General features: G+C 42.7%; 1 protein-coding gene across 1 annotated transcript; it reads right to left on the reverse strand.

The window, feature by feature from the left end:
* Nucleotides 1-1456: 1456 nt before the first annotated feature.
* Nucleotides 1457-15025, reverse strand: LOC132830948 (uncharacterized). The gene is made up of 7 exons (XM_060848911.1): nt 14986-15025; nt 11725-11763; nt 10785-10921; nt 9608-9806; nt 7810-7883; nt 3329-3594; nt 1457-1481 (listed from the first exon to the last, which is right to left on the reverse strand). Exons 1-7 carry the CDS (start codon nt 15023-15025, stop codon nt 1457-1459), a joined length of 780 nt encoding a protein of 259 aa, XP_060704894.1.
* Between the last annotated feature and the right edge of the window lie 6098 nt (nt 15026-21123).

Raw genomic sequence — 21123 nt, forward strand, 5'->3', positions numbered from 1 at the left:
CCTCGTCTCCTTCTCCCTATTTACAGTCCTATTTAAACCTGCCATTCGATCTGCCTTAACATTTCTGCCCTTGGACCAATGTTTGCTGAATTATAGTTATGGTATGCCTAGGTATTAGTGATTTTTGAGAAGATTTGTAGCTCAGATTGATGATAAATCTGTAAGTTAACTCGCTGAGCTGGAAGGTTTGCTTTCAGATGTTTCGTCACTATGACTAGGTAACATCATCAGTGAGAGTCTCTGGTGAAGCGTTGATGGTACTTCAAGATAAGTTAGATAAACTCACACAAAAATACATTTCACACAACATTGATGCTTGGATATAAAAAAAATCTTTCAGACTGTCCACTTACCAATATAGAAAAAGCAGTCCTAGCCAGAAGGTTAAACTACAATTACAAAGATGCGGATAAAAAAGGATTATCTCACAGCATTTGAACCCACATTAAAAAATAACAGTCTGACAGAGGAAACATAGCAGACCATAAGACAAGCTACTGCACTTACATTAGGCCGAAAAAAGGAAGGAAACACACTTAATGCTCAAGAAAATAAAGCCTTAGAAAGACTTAAAAAAGACAAAAACATTGTAATAATTCCTGCAGACAAGGGACACATGACCATTATTTTAAACAAATAAAAAGGCAAATGCTCCACTTTCAGATACTGACACATGCCAGCAGGTGGCGATAGACCTGACCCTGCAACTACTGAACAGAATCGCACCTTTTCTAACAGCACTTAAAAAATCAGGAGAATTAAATAGGACAGACTTCCAAAATATGAAACCAGATGGATCCAACACACCATGTTGCTACAGATTAACAAAAATACAGAAACCTGGGGCACCTTTCAGACCCATAGTCTCACAACCTGGTACACCAACATACAGATTAGCCAAGGAACTCTACCAAGAACTAAAACACCTAACTGAAGATTCACGCCACTCCATTAACTCCACCCAAGAATTCCTGAACACCACCAAAGACGCCAAGATAGAAGAGGATGAAATAATGGTCTCCTTTGATGCTACAGCCCATTTCACATCAATTAACATCGACCTGACCAAAGAAACACTGGCATCACTACTAGGAAAACCAGGATCACAAACACCAGACAGCACCAACTTTACCAGCAAAGGCAACATCCTCAAGCTAATGGATCTGTGCCTCACCACTCATTTCACATTCAATAACAAAACCTACAAACAAGTCAATGTAACACCCATGGGATCACTAACATCAGAGCCCATAGCGGAAGCAGTAATGCAGAGACTTGAGCAAGTTGCCTTCCCATTTATCCAATCCAAACTTCAGGTCCACACTTCGGGTCACAAAATGTAACAAATTAGAGGAAACATACAACACCATCAACAATATCCTGACAGGCATAAAATTCACAAAAGAGGAGGATGACAGCAGACTCCCATTCCTAGATGTGACAGTTGAACGTACAGTTAACGGAGAGCTTCAAACCAGCGTCTACAGAAAAACAACAAACACAGACCAAATAATTAACTTCAGAAGCAATCATCCCAAGCCCCCCCAAATGGAGCCACATCAAGACATTATTTCAACGAGCTACATCACACTGCAGTACCCAAGAACTAAAAGCAGAAAAACAATACAACGCTTTCAAGAAAAACGGGTACCGAATAAACATAATTTGCCAATTCCTCAGAAACAAACCCAAACAAGCAGACACAACCAAAAACTATAGCCACATTACTTTACATCAAAGACATATCAGAAATTTGACTTCCAGACTACTCAGACCCCTTGGCATCATGGTAGCCCACAAACCTACCAACACACTTAAACAGCGACTAATGAACCTAAAGGATCCATTAGGTACTACCAGCAAAACTAATACCTTTTACAAGATATCATGCAAGAACCCCAAAAAAACACTACATCGGACAAACAAGCAGGAAACTTGCCACTAGTATACATAAACACCAACTAGTCACAAAAGACACGCCCCACGATCACTAGTTTCCATACATACAGGCAAAGAAGGACACCATTTTGACTGGATCAACAAGCACATCTTAGAACAGTGAAACAAGACACGCACAGGAATTCTCAGAGGCATAGCATTCTAACTGGAACTCCATCAATAAGCACATTAGACCCCATCCACCTTCCCTTGAACAAAAGAACTGGAAATGATATCACCTTAAGAAACCAAGAGCTATAAATAGAGATGTGGGACATACCACCAGCGCTTCACTTGAGATTCTCACTGATGATGTTATGTAGTGATGGTGATGAAATGTCTGAAAACAAACCTTCCAGCTCATTGAGCTAACTTACATAGTTATGCCTTGGTATGTTTTGTTACATTTGGTGCCACATAAAGGCAAATTGCTGTTGCCATGTACACCTTCCCATTAACCATGACAGAAACATTAGCCAATATTTATTTTCTTAATGGTCTGGTGGTTATCATGTGCCATTTGTGTGAATTCAATCATAGAATACCTATAGTGTGGAAACAGGCCATTTGGCCCATCATGTACACACCAACTCCCTGACGAACATCCCATCCAGATTCAGCCCCCGACTATCCCTGTAACCCTGCATTTCCCACATCTAAACCACACATCCCTGAACCCTATGCACAATCTAGCATGCTAATCCACTTAACCTGCACATTTTAGCATTCAGACAAAATCCAACATAGACAGGGGAGAATGTGCAAACCCCACTCAAGGCTGGATTTGAACCCAGGTCCCTAATGCTGTGAGGTAGCAGTGCTGACCACTAAGCCACCATACTGTTGTCTTAGAGTTGGCTGTCTTAGAGTTGGCTGTCTGAGAAGCCATGTCCCTACATTAGAATAGTGGTAACAATGCACAAGTATTTAATAAGTTTCATAGGTCTTTGAAATGTGCTAATATTGTCAAAGACACTCTGTGAATATAAAATATTTTGTTTTCAACGAGCTTTATTAAAACAGGTTTCAGGTGGTACAGCAAAGTGCAGTAACATTCCCAACTTCCATCGCAGAGTGCTGTTTGAAATATGTACTTTACAGTTCTTCACAGACATAAGCAAGTGCAAAATGTGAAAAGCTTCTTTTGCCATCAACAAATTCTTAAAGAGAGAGAAAAGAGAATGTTCTGAAGAAAAGTCACACTGGACGTGAAATGTTAACTCTGTTTCTCTTGTAACAGATGATGTGTTGGGTTCTGATTTCAGCATGTGCAGTATTTTGCCTTCATTCAAGGATAGAAACAGGACGCAGCCTTGGGTTAGCAGGGAGATAACTGGAAGGAGAAGGGGTAAATCATCAAGGAATATAGCTGACTGATGCAAATCATTACATCTTTATTTGATCATCTAAAGCTTTGAGAACACTCAGAGCAGCAAAGATGGAACAAAACATATCTTCATTTCTGTCCTTCATTTCACATGAGATTGAAGCGTTTTCTCTCTTCAGGTGAAACCCAAATTCTTCCAGGATCCCCTGAGTTATTTCAAACTCGCTCTCTGTGAACTGAAGGGCCAGGCTCTCGAGAGTCTCCTCAGCTGGATCGATTTGCATTTCAGGTGTGGAACATTTGAAATTTCTTTCCTCAATCTTTTCCACCTGAAAAACAAATCAGAACAAAATCTTTTAGTTTATCTTCTTTTATTCTGTCTTCAAAAAGACTGTCACAGTATTTTGATCATATCAATCATACAGTATATAAACTGCAGAGCAATTAACTAAAGACAAGGAATGGGTAACACAGCATATAACTTTTGTTCTCCTTAGAAGCTTAAAGGTTAACAATGGGACGTTCCAATGATCTGTGCAATTAATCATATCCTTGTGAAATGCCATCCCTGCTGTGATAGTTTGCTCCTTCCCTGTTGTGCACTGTTGCAAGATAATTATATTGCTTTTGCCAGTAGCTTTTGAGTGTCTCCCTTAAAAGCAGATTCTTCATAATTTGGATGTTATTGAGCTTTAAAGGGTGCAAAGAAGATATACAAGGATGTCACCAAGGCTGGAAAGTTTGAGTTATAAAGGAGAAGCTGGATTGACTGAGACTTTATTCCCTGGAGCTTGGAGGCTGACATTATAGAGGTTTATCAAATCTTGAGGGGCACAGATAAAGGGAATAGCCAAGGACTTTTCCCCACGGCAGGCGAGTCCAAAACTAGAGGGCTTTGGTTTAATTTGAGAGGGAAAAGTTTTAAAGGGACTTGAGGGGCAACGTCTTCACTCAGAGGGTGTTGTGAAAATGGAACGAGCTGCCAAAGGAAGTGGTAGAGGCAGGTACAATTTCAACATTTAAAAGACATTTGGACAGGTACATAGATAAGCAAGTTAAAAATCACACAACACCAGGTTATAGTCCAACAGGTTTAATTGGAAGCACTAGCTTTCGGAGCGACGCTCCTTCATCGGGTGGTAGTGGAGGGCTCAATCCTAACACACAGAATTTATAGCAAAAATTTACAGTGTGATGTAACTGAAATTATACATTGAAAAATTGATTGTCTGTTAGGCCTTTTATCTGTTAGAATACCATGACAGTTTCACTTCTTTCATGTGTAAATGTGCTTCCAATTAAACCTGTTGGACTATAACCTGGTGTTGTGTGATTTTTAACTTTGTACACCCCAGTCCAACACCAGCATCTCCAAATCATAGGTAAGAAAGGTCTAGAAGGATATGGGCCAATCACAGTCAAATAGGACTACTTCAGGAATCCTGATCGGTATGAACAAGTTGGGCCAAAGGGTCAGTTTCCGTACTGTGTGACTCAATGACTCTAATTCTCCGTGGAAGTTGTGACTGAATCTATATCACAAAATGTCTAAACGCATGCACACATGTGCACGCTCCTGCATTTACCATCCGGGAGGTCCAGCAATTCAGAACAAGAATTCTGATTGATTGAATTTCATTGTCTCTTGCTTGGGACACACACAAACCAAGTCTGAATGGTGTATCACAGTTTTGCTGAGATGTGGGCAGTTGCAGCCTTTGCACAGGACCTTATACTGGAGTAGAGTGGTGCTGGAAAAGCATCCGAGGAGCCGGAAAATTCAGGACCTTATACTCAGAGTTGGGTGTTTCAGTTCCGTGAAGAATGGAGAATAACATGGTAAAGCAACAAGCATTGCTCAGACAAAACAAAAAGTGGGTCTGGAAATCAGAAACAAAAACAGGAATTCCTGGGAAAACTCAGCATGTTAGGTAGCATCTGTGGAGAGAAAGTAAAATTGACATTTTGGATACAGTTCCCCTTCTTCAGAACTGACTGTAGCTAGGAAAAGGTTCATATATCATAAAAATGGAGTGGGATGGGTTGTGGGGTAGCGGAAGGTGTACATGATATTTGGAAATGGAGCCCAGAGAGAGAGAAAAATGCAGCAGAGAAAGACATGTCTAAAGGTCAGCCTGGGAGAATGAATAGCTGCTAATGAGGACCATTAGGGCTGATGATGGGTTGTTGGTGGGAACAGTTCATGTGATGACAGGACCCGGACTGTGGGGTTTGGGGTGAGGGCATGCGAGAAGGTGACAATCTCTATAACTGGTGAACATGATACTTATTCCAGAAGGCTACAGGGTCCCCAAACAGAAAATGCCCAGATTGTACTGAGTTTCACTGGAGCACTGCAGCAACCCTGAGCCAGAGATGTTGGCCAGGGAACACAGTGGTGTGTTGAAATGGCAGAACTACTCCTTCACAGAACACCTACATTCTGACTGCAGAAATGATCCTGAGTTTCTGGTTCCTTGCTACGTACTAAGAGAAAAATATCCTCTTCATTTTTGTACTTAAGGAGAACTCCTCACTCTAAGCTAATGCATTCTGGTCCGATATCCATCTATGAGGGGAAACAACCTCACTGCATCTACCTTGTCAAGCTGCCTAATAATTTTATATGTTTTAATAAGATGTCCTCTCTACTTCTAAATTCCGATGAGTACAGGCCCCACAGTCTGGGCCCTGTCATCACATGAACTGTTCCCACCAACAACCCATCATCAGCCCTTATGGTCCTCATTAGCAGCTATTCATTCTCCCAGGTTGACCTTTAGACATGTCTTTCTCTGCCTAAGTATTTTTCTCTCTCTCTGGGCTCCATTTCCAAATATCATGTACATCTTCCGCTACCCCACAACCCATCCCACCCCATTTTCATGATATACGAACCTTTTCCTAGCTACAATCTGTTCTGAAGAAGGGGAACTTACTCAGCATCTCCTCATTAAAAAAGTACTTTGTTACTCAGAATGAATCAAGTGAACCTTTTCTGGCCTTTTCCAATTCCAGCATCTCCTTCCTTAGATAAGGGAACCAAAGATATTCACAGTACTCCTGGTGTGGTCTGATTACTACCTTGTGTAGCTTTTGCAAAACCTTACTTTTAGGTCACTTTGAAATAAAGGCTAATGGTCCATTTCCTTTCCTGTTAACTGCTGAACTTTATGCTAGCTTTTTGTAATTCATTCAAAAAGATACAGAAATCTCTCTTCATGCAGTCTTTCCCCATTTATATAATATTCAAAGTGCATGACCTCATTTTTTCACATTTTATTCCATATAAGTCTTTGCCTGCTCACAATCTGTCTCTATCCTTCTGTAGACTCCTCTGTCATCCTCACAACTTGCCTTACGACCTATTATTGAGTCATCTTCAATCTTGGCTATAGTACCTTCCCTTTCCTTATCCAAGTCATTAATATGTATTGTCAAAAACTGTAGTCCACCACTGGTACTAGCGACACTCCACTCGTTACAGCCTTCCTGAAAATCCTTCCTTTACCCCAACTCTCTGCTTTCTATTAGTTAGCCAATTCTCTATCAATGCTAATATACTACCACTAACACCATGGGCTCTTGACTTATTAAGCAGCTTTATGACTGGTATCTTATTCAACTCCTTATGGAATTTCAGATATATTATACCTACTGGTTTCCTTTTATCTACCCTGCTTGTTATCTCATCATATGATCTTCAGGCATAACTTTCCCTTTATGAATCCATGCTGACTTTTATTATATCCTTTGTAATAGACGCTAACATTTCCCAATGACAGATGCTAAACTCCCTCATTTATAAGTACCTGCTTTTTGTCTCTCTTCTTTTTTTTTAATAAGAGTGTTGCATTGCCAGCTTTCCAATCATTTGGGACTTTTCCTGAGCCAAAGGATTCTTGAAAGCTTACAACCAGTGCATCCGCTATCAATGCGGGTTTTTTCTTTAAAATCCTAGACTGAATCCAATCAAGCTGAGGAGACATATTGGTGTTTATTCCCAATACGTTCCCTAGTTATTCTTATTTTCATCCACCTTGGCTTTTGATGAATTATTATTCTTGGAATGCTGCATTGACTCTGAAGTCTGATTTAGTGCATTTAACAACTCTTCTATTGTTTCTGAGCTCTTCATTATTATTTCCTCAACTTCATTCTCTCAGGTGATGTGTTCACTCTGACCCCATTTTTCCTTTTTATATATTTCCAGAAGCTCTTGCTGTCTCATTCTATATTACTTGATAGTTTGTCTCATACTTTCCCCCTTTTGATTTTTGGGTGATCTTACCATTCCTCAAATATCAAAAGTATATCTTTGTTATGAGTTGTGAACTATTTTCTTAAACATCTCCCATTGTTCCTCAACTGTCTTTTTTGCTTCACTCCTTTTTAGACCTTGTAATGAACTCCATCCCTGACGTTTGGGTCCCCAAAACATTTCTGGCCCTGGTGAACTTCCAGAAATCAAATTCATCTGTGTCTCTCTGTTCTCTCCTTGCACATTCACCTGAGATGAAATAACACAAAAATGTATTTCTTACCAGCTTTAGTTGTCTGGATATAATCTTCATCTCAACACTAGTAGCCAGTAGGGGTAAAGTGTCAGGATTCAGTTCTGAAAGGAAACAGAATAATTCAGAGCACTTTACTATGATGGATCCATTGCATTGTACATTGAAGATCTTTAATAAAGTAAATTGATCAAAAGCACTTCAGAGAGTTGATGGATGAACAGCAAATTAGCACAAGCCGTAGAAAAGGCAGAAGAGTTTTACTTGAGGTTAAGTTGCAGTTAGTTTATGCTGTTTTAATCCTATTTGTTTTCATAGAGCTAAGGGGGAGTTTGTGTATCATTCAAGGTCAGTTTGATAGTAGTCGCTGCATTTTGTGTGTGCTAGCTAACTGATATCATTGCTAGACTCCTGTATAATTGGCTAAATGTCCCATTTCAGGAAGAATTTCACATAAATGTGGATATATGTACGTGTCTCTCCTGCTGTTTCTATGATTAAGCATTTAAAAGTTTAGGGATCAAGTTGGGTAAGATTATTGCTCTCTGCTTATTTAAAATGGGGCCAGATAATTAGAAAAGGTTTAAAGAAGTGGTCAGCATATTCTAAGCCATTTTCTATTCCTGATCAGGAGGGGAATCAAGGGTTATGGGGAAAGAGTAAGAAAGAGTTTAGCCATGATCCTATTAAATGTTAGGGCTGGGTGGAGGGGCCGAATGGTCTAATTCAATTCCTGTTTATTAGGATTCTTAAGGTTAAACTATAATTTAGGCTCCATGACATTTCATATTGATCATTGTCAGTCATCGTCCTGCATCACATCTTGTCTCAGTTCACTCCAGAGACAGGTCAAACTGGATACTCTGAGACTGTCAGTACAAACTAGCAATGCTTTCATGCCAAAGCAAAGTATTAATGCACAATGAGAGTCCATACATATTTAATGCTGTAACCAGGTTATAATGGCATCATTCATTCAATAATAACAACTAGGCCAGTGAGAATAGATTCTTAAACAGAAATCAACTTACTGATGTTCACACCAGGATTCTGCAGTCTGTCCTGTATGCTTCTACTTCCCCTGAATTACCAACATGGTCAATGGTTGACGTTGAATTCAAACACTAGCCCTCTCAGCATTCAACAAGAGAATTTAATTACAAGTCTCCATTTAAATACTCATGATATATGCTGGTTAGCTTGAAATGTTAGGTTATGGCACAGATTGCAGTATTATCCAGCAGCATTAACAATCCCTCAACTGGATCATAAATTTTTCTGTCAGTCATTCATGAAACGCGGCCGTTTCTGGCTGAGCCAGAATTTATTGTCCATCCTTATCAGCCCTTCAAAAGGTGGTGGTGAACTGCCTTCTTGACTTGCTGCAGTCCATATGGTTGACCCACAATGCCCTTAGGGAGGGAACTCTCATGATTTTGACACAGGGACAATGAAGGAATGAGTAATACATTTCCAATCACAATGATGAATGGCCCGGAGATGAAATGGTTACTATCAGCTATTTAGGAGTAATGAGTACAATGGGCATTTATGTAATGCACATTAGAAGAAGGAGAGATCATCTAAAGTTGGTCAAAGAGGTAGTTCCTAGCAAAGTCTAAAGGAAAGACAGGGAGGAGGAGTAATGAGTACAATGGGCATTTATGTAATGCACATTAGAAGAAGGAGAGATCATCTAAAGTTGGTCAAAGAGGTAGTTCCTAGCAAAGTCTAAAGGAAAGACAGGGAGGAGGAGAGGTCTAGAGAGGGAATGCCAGAGGACCTAGAAGGTTGAATGCAGAAGACAGTATGTGTACAAGCAATATACCATTGAGTGACTGGATGAAAATGTTTACAGTCTTTATGACTTCATTCTGATGGGGTGTCAAGGTGAGGGGCTGTCCCGGTGGATCAACATTCCGAATTCCCAACAGATCCAACAGTTTCTCCACACAGGCTCTATTCTCATCTTCCATCAGACCCAGGACTTGGAGGTCAGGCTGGAAACCTTCACATATCTGGTCAAGCTGAAAATGTTGAGACATGGACGAGGTAACATCAGAAATAGTACACAGTGACAAGGGACAATATGTCAGGAATTGGCATGCTTTCCAAATTCAGACTTGAAATGCTGGCATCCTGCATTCTCTAATGAGATACTGTACTGACTGATGCAGAATCAAACATCCCCAGTTTTGCTGAACTATTGTAATTTAGTCCTACTGCTGTCATCCGTAATGAACAATTACCTCCTTTATCAGAATGTTAAAGGTATCTGTGTAAAATTAATTTGACAGTGGCAACTGACAAAAATCCCACATGCTGGAATTGATCAGAATTTGTCATTAATCTCAGGCAATGAGCCCTGAGAATGTTCCGAGTGATAAATGAGAATGGAAAATCTTCTAGGGACAATAGGAGAATCTTCCAAAACTCTGGTTGAAACACAAAACTAAGGACAGAGTGAAGGAAGCATTACTCAATTAGGTATTAAATTCCCACAGTTGTGAATCTGTAACTAGCAGTTACACAGCTCATCAACACTGGCACAGACAGAAACTGAGATCCTTCGGTATTGCATCTGAACTCACAAAAAGAAAAGCCCAGAAATAAATTACTGTCATCTGCTTTGCTTCAAAATCACACTGTAAGGAATTAAATGGGTCAAATGGGAGACAGGGGATGGTCACAAAAGCCAATTACTATTTCCGTGACGGAACCTAATGGCTTTTTAAACACAAACCAGAGCTTTCTCAGCGTAGTGACCACGAGTAGTTTAGGAAGTTGCCAGGAATGGGAGTAGAATTCAGGTCTTGGCCAGAATTGGGTATGAGGAGTGAATGGTGTATGTTTTGAATAAATGGAGAGTAATTGTCTAAACTGGGTGATCACAATTTACCGCAACGAATCTCTTGCCATGATCAACCTAAAGAAGGGAAGTGATAACCCACAGAAATATGGTTTGCCAGCACCATCAGTAAATCTACAATTGAGAAGATACAAACCATTGTGTCAAGAACAGGAAGGTTATCGTTGTTGCCAAGAATCTGAAGGAATGTGTTGAGGAATAGTTGACTCATGTCCTTCGACAGTTTGGTCAGTTCTGTGAAGGGAATCTCAGGTTTCCGGTAACACGAGGCTGCTAAAAGGGAAAAGAAATTGCGATTGATATTTCAAAAGACAAATTGTTCATAAAATCCAAATAATACTCCAGTGACATCCTGTCCTATTCACCCAAAGGAAAAAAGTAATTTTTGGTTTTGCAGCTATCACAAGTTACGAATTGAGGCTTTGAATAATAATAATAACATGAGTGAAAGAGCAAAGATTAGATGTAATGAGTAATGCTCTGCTCCTGGATGGGTATTTACTCACTTTCCTTCATTCTGATTCATCCCAAAATATAGAATGGCTGCACACATCATTCATGTGAGTGAAAGTGTTCACATTGCATGGGAGCATATCAATTTCAGAGCAACATTTTGAGAATTGTTTGGACAATTGTTTGGAAATGTGACCTTTGAAATGTGATAGGCAAACAAGAATCTTCTTGGTGGGAGAGTGGGAATTGCATGAACTCCCAGTGTGACTCCAGAGGAAACTGGAGTCCCGTAGAAGCAATGGAAACTCCACCCAATGTGCATTGGACACTGCATTTTTATTGTATTATAGAGTTAATTATTTATAGTAAAACATTTATGTGGTGAAGCAAAATTATATAATAACACTGCTAATATTTTTGGTTAAAAATGCCACTTTCTGAATTTGCGAACATGAAGATTGTATTACAAGGTAAAGGAAATCAGTAAATGTTACATTACCTTCACTGGCCACCATCTTTTTCATTTGTTATTGCACAATTCCTTAATGTCAAGATATTGTTTTGATACGTGACATATTTACAATCACAAAACTGAAGCGTTAAGAAATAGAAAACAAGTTTACCTAACAAGCATCTCAAAGACGCACGCGTGGGAGCTAAACCTGAAAGAACAAAGATAAACAAGTTTCAGATTTTTAAAACTTGTTAATTGGGTAACTGGTGATTTACGAGTAAAAAATGAGGTCTGCAGATGCTGGAGATCACAGCTGCAAATGTGTTGCTGGTCAAAGCACAGCAGGTTAGGCAGCATCTCAGGAATAGAGAATTCGACGTTTCGAGCATAAGCCCTTCATCAGGAATAAGAGAGAGAGAGCCAAGCAGGCTGAGATAAAAGGTAGGGAGGAGGGACTAGGGGGAGGGGCGATGGAGGTGGGATAGGTGGAAGGAGGTCAAGGTGAGGGTGATAGGCCGGAGTGGGGTGGGGGCGGAGAGGTCAGGAAGAGGATTGCAGGTTAGGAGGGCGGTGCTGAGTTGAGGGAACCGACTGAGACAAGGTGGGGGGAGGGGAAATGAGGAAGCTGGAGAAATCTGAATTCATACCTTGTGGTTGGAGGGTTCCCAGGCGGAAGATGAGGCGCTCCTCCTCCAGCCGTCGTGTAGTTGTGTTCTGCCGGTGGAGGAGTCCAAGGACCTGCATGTCCTCGGTGGAGTGGGAGGGGGAGTTAAAGTGTTGAGCCACGGGGTGATTGGGTTGGTTGGTTCGGGCGGCCCAGAGGTGTTCTCTGAAGCGTTCCGCAAGTAAGCGGCCTGTCTCACCAATATAGAGGAGGCCACATCGGGTGCAGCGGATGCAATAGATGATGTGTGTGGAGGTACAGGTGAACTTGTGGCGGATATGGAAGGATCCCTTGGGGCCTTGGAGGGAAGTGAGTGTGGAGGTGTGGGCGCAAGTTTTACATTTCCTGCGGTTGCAGGGGAAGGTGCCGGGGGTGGAGGTTGGGTTGGTGGGGGGTGTGGATCTGACAAGGGAGTCACGAAGGGAGTGGTCCTTGCGGAACGCTGATAGGGGAGGGGAGGGAAATATATCCTTGGTGGTGGGGTCCGTTTGGAGGTGGCGGAAATGGCGGCGGATAATACGTTGTATGCGCAGGTTGGTGGGGTGGTAGGTGAGAACCAGTGGGGTTCTGTCTTGGTGGCGGTTGGAGGAGCGGGGCTCAAGGGCGGAGGAGCGGGAAGTGGAGGAGATGCGGTGGAGGGCATCGTCGATCATGTCTGGGGGGAATCTGCGGTCCTTGAAGAAGGAGGCCATCTGGGTTGTGCGGTGTTGGAATTGGTCCTACTGGGAGCAGATGCGGCGGAGACGAAGGAATTGGGAATATGGGATGGCGTTTTTACAGGGGGCAGGGTGGGAGGAGGTGTAGTCCAGGTAGCTGTGGGAGTCAGTCGGTTTATAATAGATGTCTGTGTTGAGTCGGTTGCCCGAGATAGAAATGGAAAGGTCTAGGAAGGGGAGGGAGGAGTCTGAGACAGTCCAGGTGAATTTCAGGTCGGGATGGAAGGTGTTAGTAAAGTTGATGAACTGTTCAACCTCCTCGTGGGAGCACGAGGCAGCGCCGATACAGTCATCGATGTAGCGGAGGAAAAGGTGGGGGGTGGTGCCAGTGTAGTTGCGGAAGATGGACTGTTCCACATATCCTACAAAGAGGCAGGCATAGCTGGGGCCCATGCGGGTGCCCATGGCAACTCCTTTAGTTTGGAGGAAGTGGGAGGATTGAAAAGAGAAGTTATTCAGGGTGAGGACCAGTTCAGTCAGTCGAAGGAGGGTGTCAGTGGAAGGGTACTGGTTAGTGCGGCGGGAAAGGAAGAAGCGGAGGGCTTTGAGTCCTTCGTGATGGGGGATGGAGGTGTACAGGGACTGGATGTCCATAGTGAAAATAAGGCGTTGGGGACCGGGGAAGCGAAAATCCTGGAGGAGGTGGAGGGCGTGGGTGGTGTCCCGAACGTAGGTGGGGAGTTCTTGGACTAAAGGGGACAGGACCGTGTCGAGGTATTGGGAGATGAGTTCGGTGGGGCAGGAGCAGGCTGAGACAATGGGTCGGCCGGGGCAGGCAGGTTTGTGGATTTTGGGCAGGAGGTAGAAACGGGCGGTGCGGGGTTGTGGGACTATGAGGTTGGAGGCGGTGGATGGGAGATCCCCTGAGGTGATGAGGTCCTGGATGGTCTGTGAGATGATGGTTTGGTGGTGGGAGGTGGGGTCGTGGTCAAGGGGGCGATAAGAGGAGGCGTCCGCGAGCTGGCGTTTGGCTTCAGCGGTGTACAGGTCAGTGCGCCAAACTACCACCGCGCCTCCCTTGTCTGCGGGTTTGATGGTGAGGTTGGGATTGGAGCGGAGGGAGTGGAGGGCTGCACGTTCTGAGGGTGAGAGGTTGGAGTGGGTGAGAGGGGTGGACAGGTTGAGTCGGTTGATGTCACGGCGGCAGTTGGCTATAAAGAGGTCGAGGGCGGGTAGGAGGCCTGCACGGGGTGTCCAGGTGGATGGGGTGTGTTGGAGGCGGGAGAAGGGGTCGTCAGAGGGTGGGCGGGAGTCTTGGTTGTGAAAGTAGGCACGGAGGCGAAGGCGGCGGAAGAATTGTTCAATATCTCGCCGCGTGTTGAACTCATTAATCCGAGGGCGTAGGGGAACGAAGGTGAGGCCCCTGCTGAGGACTGATCTTTCATCCTCAGAGAGGGGGAGATCTGGAGGGATGGTGAAAATCCGGCAAGGCTGGGAGCTAGGACCTGGTGTGGGACTGGAGCTGGAGCTGGAGCTGGGGGCGGGGACAGAGATCGAAGTAGGGGCGGAGTTAGACGTGGTGACGTTGCTCGACGTGGGGGCGGGGTCATGCGTCGTGACGGAAATAAGCGTGGGGGCGGGGTTACGTGAAGCGACGGGAGATGGCGTGGGGGCGGGGTTATGGGCGGGGTTATGCGTAGTGACGAAAGACGGCGTGGGGGCGGGGAAACCTGAGGATTTGTGCTCCTGCAGGTTAGTGATGTCAGTGGGGGCGGAAGTGGCTGCGGCGACGGAGGAGTGGTGGTCATTCCCGGTGGCCGCGTGGGTCGCGGGTCCGTCGGCGATTGTGGAAGCGGTTGTGTGTGTGGTGGTCACCGGGGCAGTTGTAGGGGCGGCGATCGCGGGGGCTCCGAGGTCGGTGGGGGCGGAAGTGACGTCACGGTCGGCGGCGGCCTTTGGTGCCAGAAGGATTGGCAGAAAATAGGCACATGACCAATTTAGTTCTCCACTTTTCTTGTTATCCTACACTGGATAGCCAGAAAAGAAAATAAAAGTGACAATTATCTTTACATACTCATAATACTAACTTATACATTGTTTTGAGACATACTTGTCAGGCTGTATTGGTAAGCCTCGCATTTATTGCCCATCCCATGACACCCAAAGAAAGCGGTGTTGAGCTTTCTTGTTGAACTATTTCATTTTGTTGGCCGGAAGGTGCTCTCACAATGAAGGTGGATAAGGAGTTGCAGGACAGCTGGAATCTATCCAAATCAAGACCGTCTGTGACTTGGAGGTGATGTTCCTTCCTGCTGTCCTTGTCCTTGGCAGAGGATGTAGTGTTTAGAGTTGCTGCTGAAGAAACCAGGCTGAGTTGCAGATAGTGTATACAGGAGCTGGGGTCCACAATTGGTGGAAGAGGTGCATGTACGAGGTGATGGACAAGATCCCAGTCCCTCCTGGCGGGTGTTGAAGCTCATATGGAACATTGGAGGTGCACCAAGTTAGACAAGTGGAGAGTATTCCATATCACCTTTTACTTGTCTTGTCAATAGTTGATAAACCTTAGTAGAATGAAGAGGTGCACAGAATAACCCAGATGTTTGGCTTGTCTGAATTGATCTAACATTCATCCCAATGTTGTCTTACTGGAGGTTTTAGAAGACTTATTTTAAAAGAGTGCCAAACACAAAATGTAGTGATGGAGGGAGAACCAATTTCAGAAAAGCTTCTAAATGGGGCTAGATATTGTTTGTGGTTCTGTTCGCCGAGCTGAGAATTTGTGTTGCAGACGTTTCGTCCCCTGTCTAGGTGATATCCTCAGTGCTTGGGAGCCTCCTGTGAAGCGCTTCTGTGATTTTTCCTCCACCATTTATGCTCCCAGGAGGCTCCCAAGCACTAAGGATGTCACTTAGACAGGGGACAAAACGTCTGCAACACAAATTCCCAGCTCGGCGAACAGAACCACAACAATGAGCACCCGAGTTACAAATCTGCTCACAAACTTTGTGGCTAGATATAAGTTGACATGTTTATAGAATATTGAATACATATCGATGGGACAAATGGCTGAAGAATGTATAATTAGCCATTGATAAGGCAATTTACTCCTGGAAAAGTTTATACCCAGCTCTCTGTTTTCCTTTCTCCCCTTTTACATACCCACTGTGTCATCCTCTGTTATCCTCAGTTTTGAGACTTTGAATGCAATGGTAGTTCCAGCGCAGAAGGATAAATTCTGTTTCAAAAATGCATCAACATTTCCTTTAGCCTAACGCAAGAAGGAAAATGGTAATACTTAATATTGCAAATCAATCATTGTGAGGTCCCAGGAAAATCAACATTATTAGACAGGGTTTAGAAAAGACTTACTAAAATGTAACCAGGAATAAGAAACTTCATTTATCTGACAAACAAGAGAAACTGGGAATGTTATAATGAATCATTCTGAAATGAAACATAAAGGGGAATGGTTGCTACGGTGTGGAATGCAGCATTCCAGCAGGAACAGCAGCCAGATAAAGAACTGGCAGAACCAATCACTGGGAAAAATATCAGAGAAAATCTGTCATTTCAGTGATGCATTGTTTTTCACAACTAACAATAATAATGGACATAAACCGTCAAAGAACAGAACAAAAAAGACTTAACTCGAAACTTACAGTTTTGTAAGATCGAAAATGAACAAACTTTGAGCCATTTCTCTAGAGAAACCCAACTATAGATGCTCAGGAATGAACAAGTTAACAGAAAACTGTCAGCCTCTTTCTAGCTAACTTCAATTTCAGCCGGTTCAGCACAAATGATGAGTAAATTTTCCTTGTCATTCATAGCCCAAGCTCTCTCTAACCCAGCTTTCCACAGGTACTCACAATTTCTTGAAATTTATGTCAAGTGGGACATCAGTCGAATTTGATACATTGATAGTTTTAAGGTTGTGTTACTTTATAGCTTCTTGATCCCACTGCCATCTGAAGAGGGCTCTTGTAATGCAGTGGTAGGGTTCCTACATCTGATCCAGAAGACGTGGGTTCAAGACCTGCTTCAGAAGTGTGTAGCAACATCCCTGAACAGGTCAGTGAGAAAATATTCTTGACTGCTCTGCCTTGCTCTCCTCTTTGGCGATTTTATTTCAGTACCTTTTCTCAGTCCAAAAATGTTATTGAGTGAGCAGTGAGATGTTGAAATTTATTTTTGGCCTGATGCTCTTTGTTTTTTGGGTTTTGCCAGATTGCACTGTGCATTCAGAGGAGGTGGGCATCACTGTCAAGATCAGAATTTATCGTCCTTCCCTAATCACTGACTGGTTTGTTAGGCCATCTTAGAGGACAATTAGAAGTCAATGACACTGCTATGGATCTACAGAAATCTACAGCCGTGGTTTACTAAGGAAGTTGAATCTCTTGTCAAGAAGAATAAGAAGGCTTATGCTAGGATGAGATGTAATGGCTCAGTTAGAGCACTTGAGAGTTACAAGTTAGCCAGGAAAGACCTAAAGAGAGAGCAAAGGAGAGCCAGGAGGGGTCATGAGAAGTCATTGGCAGATAGGGTCAAGGAAAACCCTAAGGCTTTCTGTAGGTATATATCATGAATAAAAGAATGACTAGATTAAGAATAGGGTCAATCAAGGATAGTAGTGGGAAGTTGTGCACAGAGTCTGAGGAGATATGGGAAGCACTAAACGTATATTTCTCAGCAATATTCACATGGGAAAAAGACAATGTTGTCAAGGAGAATACTGAGATACAGGCCACTAGACTAGATGGGATTGAGGTTTAGAAGGAAGAGGTGTTAACAATTCTGGAGAGTGTGAAAATAGATATGTCCCCTGGGCCGGGTGGGATTTAGCCTAGGATGCTCTGGGAAGCCAGGGAGGAGATTGTAGAGCCTTTGGCTTTGATCTTTATATCGTCATTGTCTACAGGAATAGATTAGATGAGATTACGTATAGTATGGAAACAGGCCCTTCGGCCCAACAAGTCCACACCGATCCTCCAAAGAGCAACCCACCTAGACCCATTCCCCTACATTTACCCATTCACCTAACACTATGGGCAATTTAACATGGCCAATTCACCTAACCTGCACATTTTTGGACTGTGGGAGGAAACCCACACAGACATGGGGAGAATGTGCAAACTCCACACAGACAGTTGCCTGAGGCGGGAATTGAACCTGGATCTCTGGTGCTGTGAGGTAGCAGTGCTAACCACTGAGCCACTGTACCACCAGAATAGTGCCAGCAGAATGGAGAAAGGGAGTAGAGACAACCCTGGTAATTATTGACCAGTGAGCCTTACTTTGGTTATGGGTAAATTTTTGGAAAAGTTAATAAGAGATAGGATTTATAATCATCTAGAAATGAATAAGTTGATTAGAGATAGGCAAAATGGTTTTGTGAAGGGTAGGTCGCCTCACAAACCTTATTGAGTTCTTGGAGAAGGTGATCAAACAGGTTGATGAGGGTAAAGCAGTTGATATGGTGTATATGGATTTCAGTGAGGCATTTGATAAAGTTCCCCATGGTAGACTATTGCACAAAATATGGAGGCATGGGACTGAGTGTGATTTAGCGGTTTGGATCAGAAATTGGCTAGCTGAAAGAAGACAGAAGGTGGTGGCTGATGGGAAATGTTCATCCTGAAGTTCAGTTACTGGTGATATACCACAAGAATCTGTTTTGGGGCCACTGCTGTTTGTCATTTTTGTAAATGACCTGGATGAGGGTGTAGAAGGATGGGTTAGTAAGTGATGACACTAAGGTTGGTGGAGTTGTGGACAGTGCCAAAGGATGTCGTAGGTTACAGAGCGACATAGATAAGCTGGAGAGCTGGGCTGAGAGGTGACAAATGGAGTTTAATGCGGAAAAGTGGAAGGTGATTCACTTTGGAAGGAGCAACAGGAATAAATAGTACTGGATTAATGGTAAGATTCTTGGTAGTGTAGATAAACAGAGAGATTAGATTAGATTAGATTAGATTAGACTTACAGTGTGGAAACAGTGTAGATCTCAGTATCCATGTACATAGATCCCTCAAAGTTGCCACCCAGGTTGATAGGGTTGTTAAGAAGGCATAAGGTGGGCTACCTTTTATTGGTAGAAGGGATTGAGTTTCAGAGCCGTGAGGTCACGCTGCAGCCATACAAAACTCTGGTGTGGCCGCACTGGAGTATTGTGTACAATGCTGGTCACTGCATTATAGAAGAGATGTAGCTGTTTAGGAAAGAGTTCCCAGGAGATTTACTGGGATGATGCCTGGTATGGAGGAAAGGTCTTATGAGGAAAGGCTGAGGAATTGTTTTCATTAGAGAAAAGAAAATTGAGTGGTGACTTAATTGAGACATATAAGATAACAAGAGGGTTAGATGGGGTGGACAGTGAGAGCATTTTTCCTCAGATGGATAATGGCTAGCACAAGGGGACATACCTTTAAATTCTGAGATGATACATATAGGAATTGAATTAAATTGAATGGAATTGAATTTATTGTCATGCGTACTGAGGCACAGTGGAAAGCTTTGTCTTGCGAGCAATTAAGGCAGATCACAGAGTTAAGTAGCATAGATAAGTAAATAATAGGTTAACAGTGGCAAAAACAAAAATACAGGTACAGGTGAATGTTAAGAGTTTGGGAGTCCATTCAATATTCTAACAACAATAGGGTAGAAACTGTTTCGAAACTGGCTGGTACATGTGTTCAGGCTGCTGTACCTTCTCCCCAATGGTGGAAGTTGGAGAAAAACATTGCCAGGGTGGGATGGATCTTTGAGAATGCTGGCGGCCTTTCCTTGACAGCGGGCCTGGTAGATGGATTCTATAGATGGGAGGTTGGCTTTGTGATTGTCCGGGCCGAGTTCACCGCTCTCTGTAACCGTCTACAATCTTGAATGGTACAGTTGCCGTACCAGGTAGTGATGAACAGGATGGATGCCAGAGTTAGTTTCTTTACTCAGAGTTGTAGGGAGCATATAATGGCCTGCGAAGGGCTTATACCCAAAACGTCGAATTTCCTATTCCTTGGATGCTGCCTAACCTGCTGTGCTTTAACCAGCAACACATTTTCAACAGTTGTAGACTGACCAACTTTAAAGGGCATTTAAATGGTCATTAGATAGACATATGGATGAGAATGGAATAGCGTAGGTTGGATGGGCTTCCACAAGTCAGTGCATCATCTAGGGCCAAAGGGCTTGTACTGTGCTGTAATGTTCTATGTTTAATATTCTACAGTCACATACAAGCTAAATCAGCCAGGTACAGCAGGTAATTGTTCCGAAAAATCCTTTGGGAATCGAATACATTCTTATAGAAATTCAGCGACAACCTAATCTGGCACAAGCCTATTTTCCTTCAGTATTGAATGAACAGAAGTTAAATTCTTCAGTTGCAATGATAAGATTTGTAGTCATGGCTTCAGATCACGTTGACCTAATGTTCAACAATAATGAATTCAAAATCACAACAACATTATGTTCACATATGAACTATCATTGCAAACATGTTAGTTATGACTAAGCGATAAGGTTAAATCATACTCGCCTTCATTATGTTAGTTGGGACTTCCACCCCAGCTTGTGCCGTGAAAAGGCTATTTAGGTCACATGGTCTATCTGTTTCCACCACTTCTAATATGATGTGAAAAATATTGTTACGCAGTTGTTTCACAAAATGGTGTCCTCTGTCAATCTTCCTGAAAAGATAAAGGAAAACAAAGGAGGATTTATATACTTCAGAAAAGATACATTCATAAAGGAGATGATTTTACTTAACCTTAGAAAACCTGTGAAAACCATGACAGTTATGTTAACATTGCCAGGTATGTTGCAACATGCTGAAACAGGTTGATTAAAAATATCTACTATGAACACTTTATGGAAAATAACAGGAAAATTTGTATCTACATGAAATGCTCAGAACTATATTGCAGTATGGCCCCTTATAAAGATTCAGAAACGCAAAGGCTACTTTAATATAAATCAACAAATTAAGGTTAAGGTTAAAGTTTAAGGTTATTACAATAATAGTCAGCATAACAGAAACATAGTTTACAAAGTTGAACACATTCCAATGATGATTACAAGACTTCCTGATATTGGTGATGATAATGTAGATTGATGGCAAATTCAAAACTAAATCCATTATTTGAGTCTGTAAAAGGCTGTCATTGTACATTGCTCCCTGATACGCAGCAGAGTTTGAAGTTGAGACAAACTGGAAAAATTCCCCATTACAAAATCCTCTTTGTCT

Source organism: Hemiscyllium ocellatum, chromosome 32, assembly GCF_020745735.1.
Source record: "Hemiscyllium ocellatum isolate sHemOce1 chromosome 32, sHemOce1.pat.X.cur, whole genome shotgun sequence".
NCBI classification, from domain to species: domain Eukaryota; kingdom Metazoa; phylum Chordata; class Chondrichthyes; order Orectolobiformes; family Hemiscylliidae; genus Hemiscyllium; species Hemiscyllium ocellatum.

Excerpts from the sequence above, each read along its gene's own strand:
- LOC132830948 (XM_060848911.1), bottom strand. The coding sequence starts at position 15,025 with ATGGGCAATAAATGCGAGGCTTACCAATACAGCCTGACAA. Across the intron at positions 11,764-14,985 it reads TTACCAATACAGCCTGACAA|GTTTAGCTCCCACGCGTGCG; the intron begins GTATGTCTCAAA and ends TTGTTCTTTCAG. Across the intron at positions 3,595-7,809 it reads TATCCAGACAACTAAAGCTG|GTGGAAAAGATTGAGGAAAG; the intron begins GTAAGAAATACA and ends TTTGTTTTTCAG.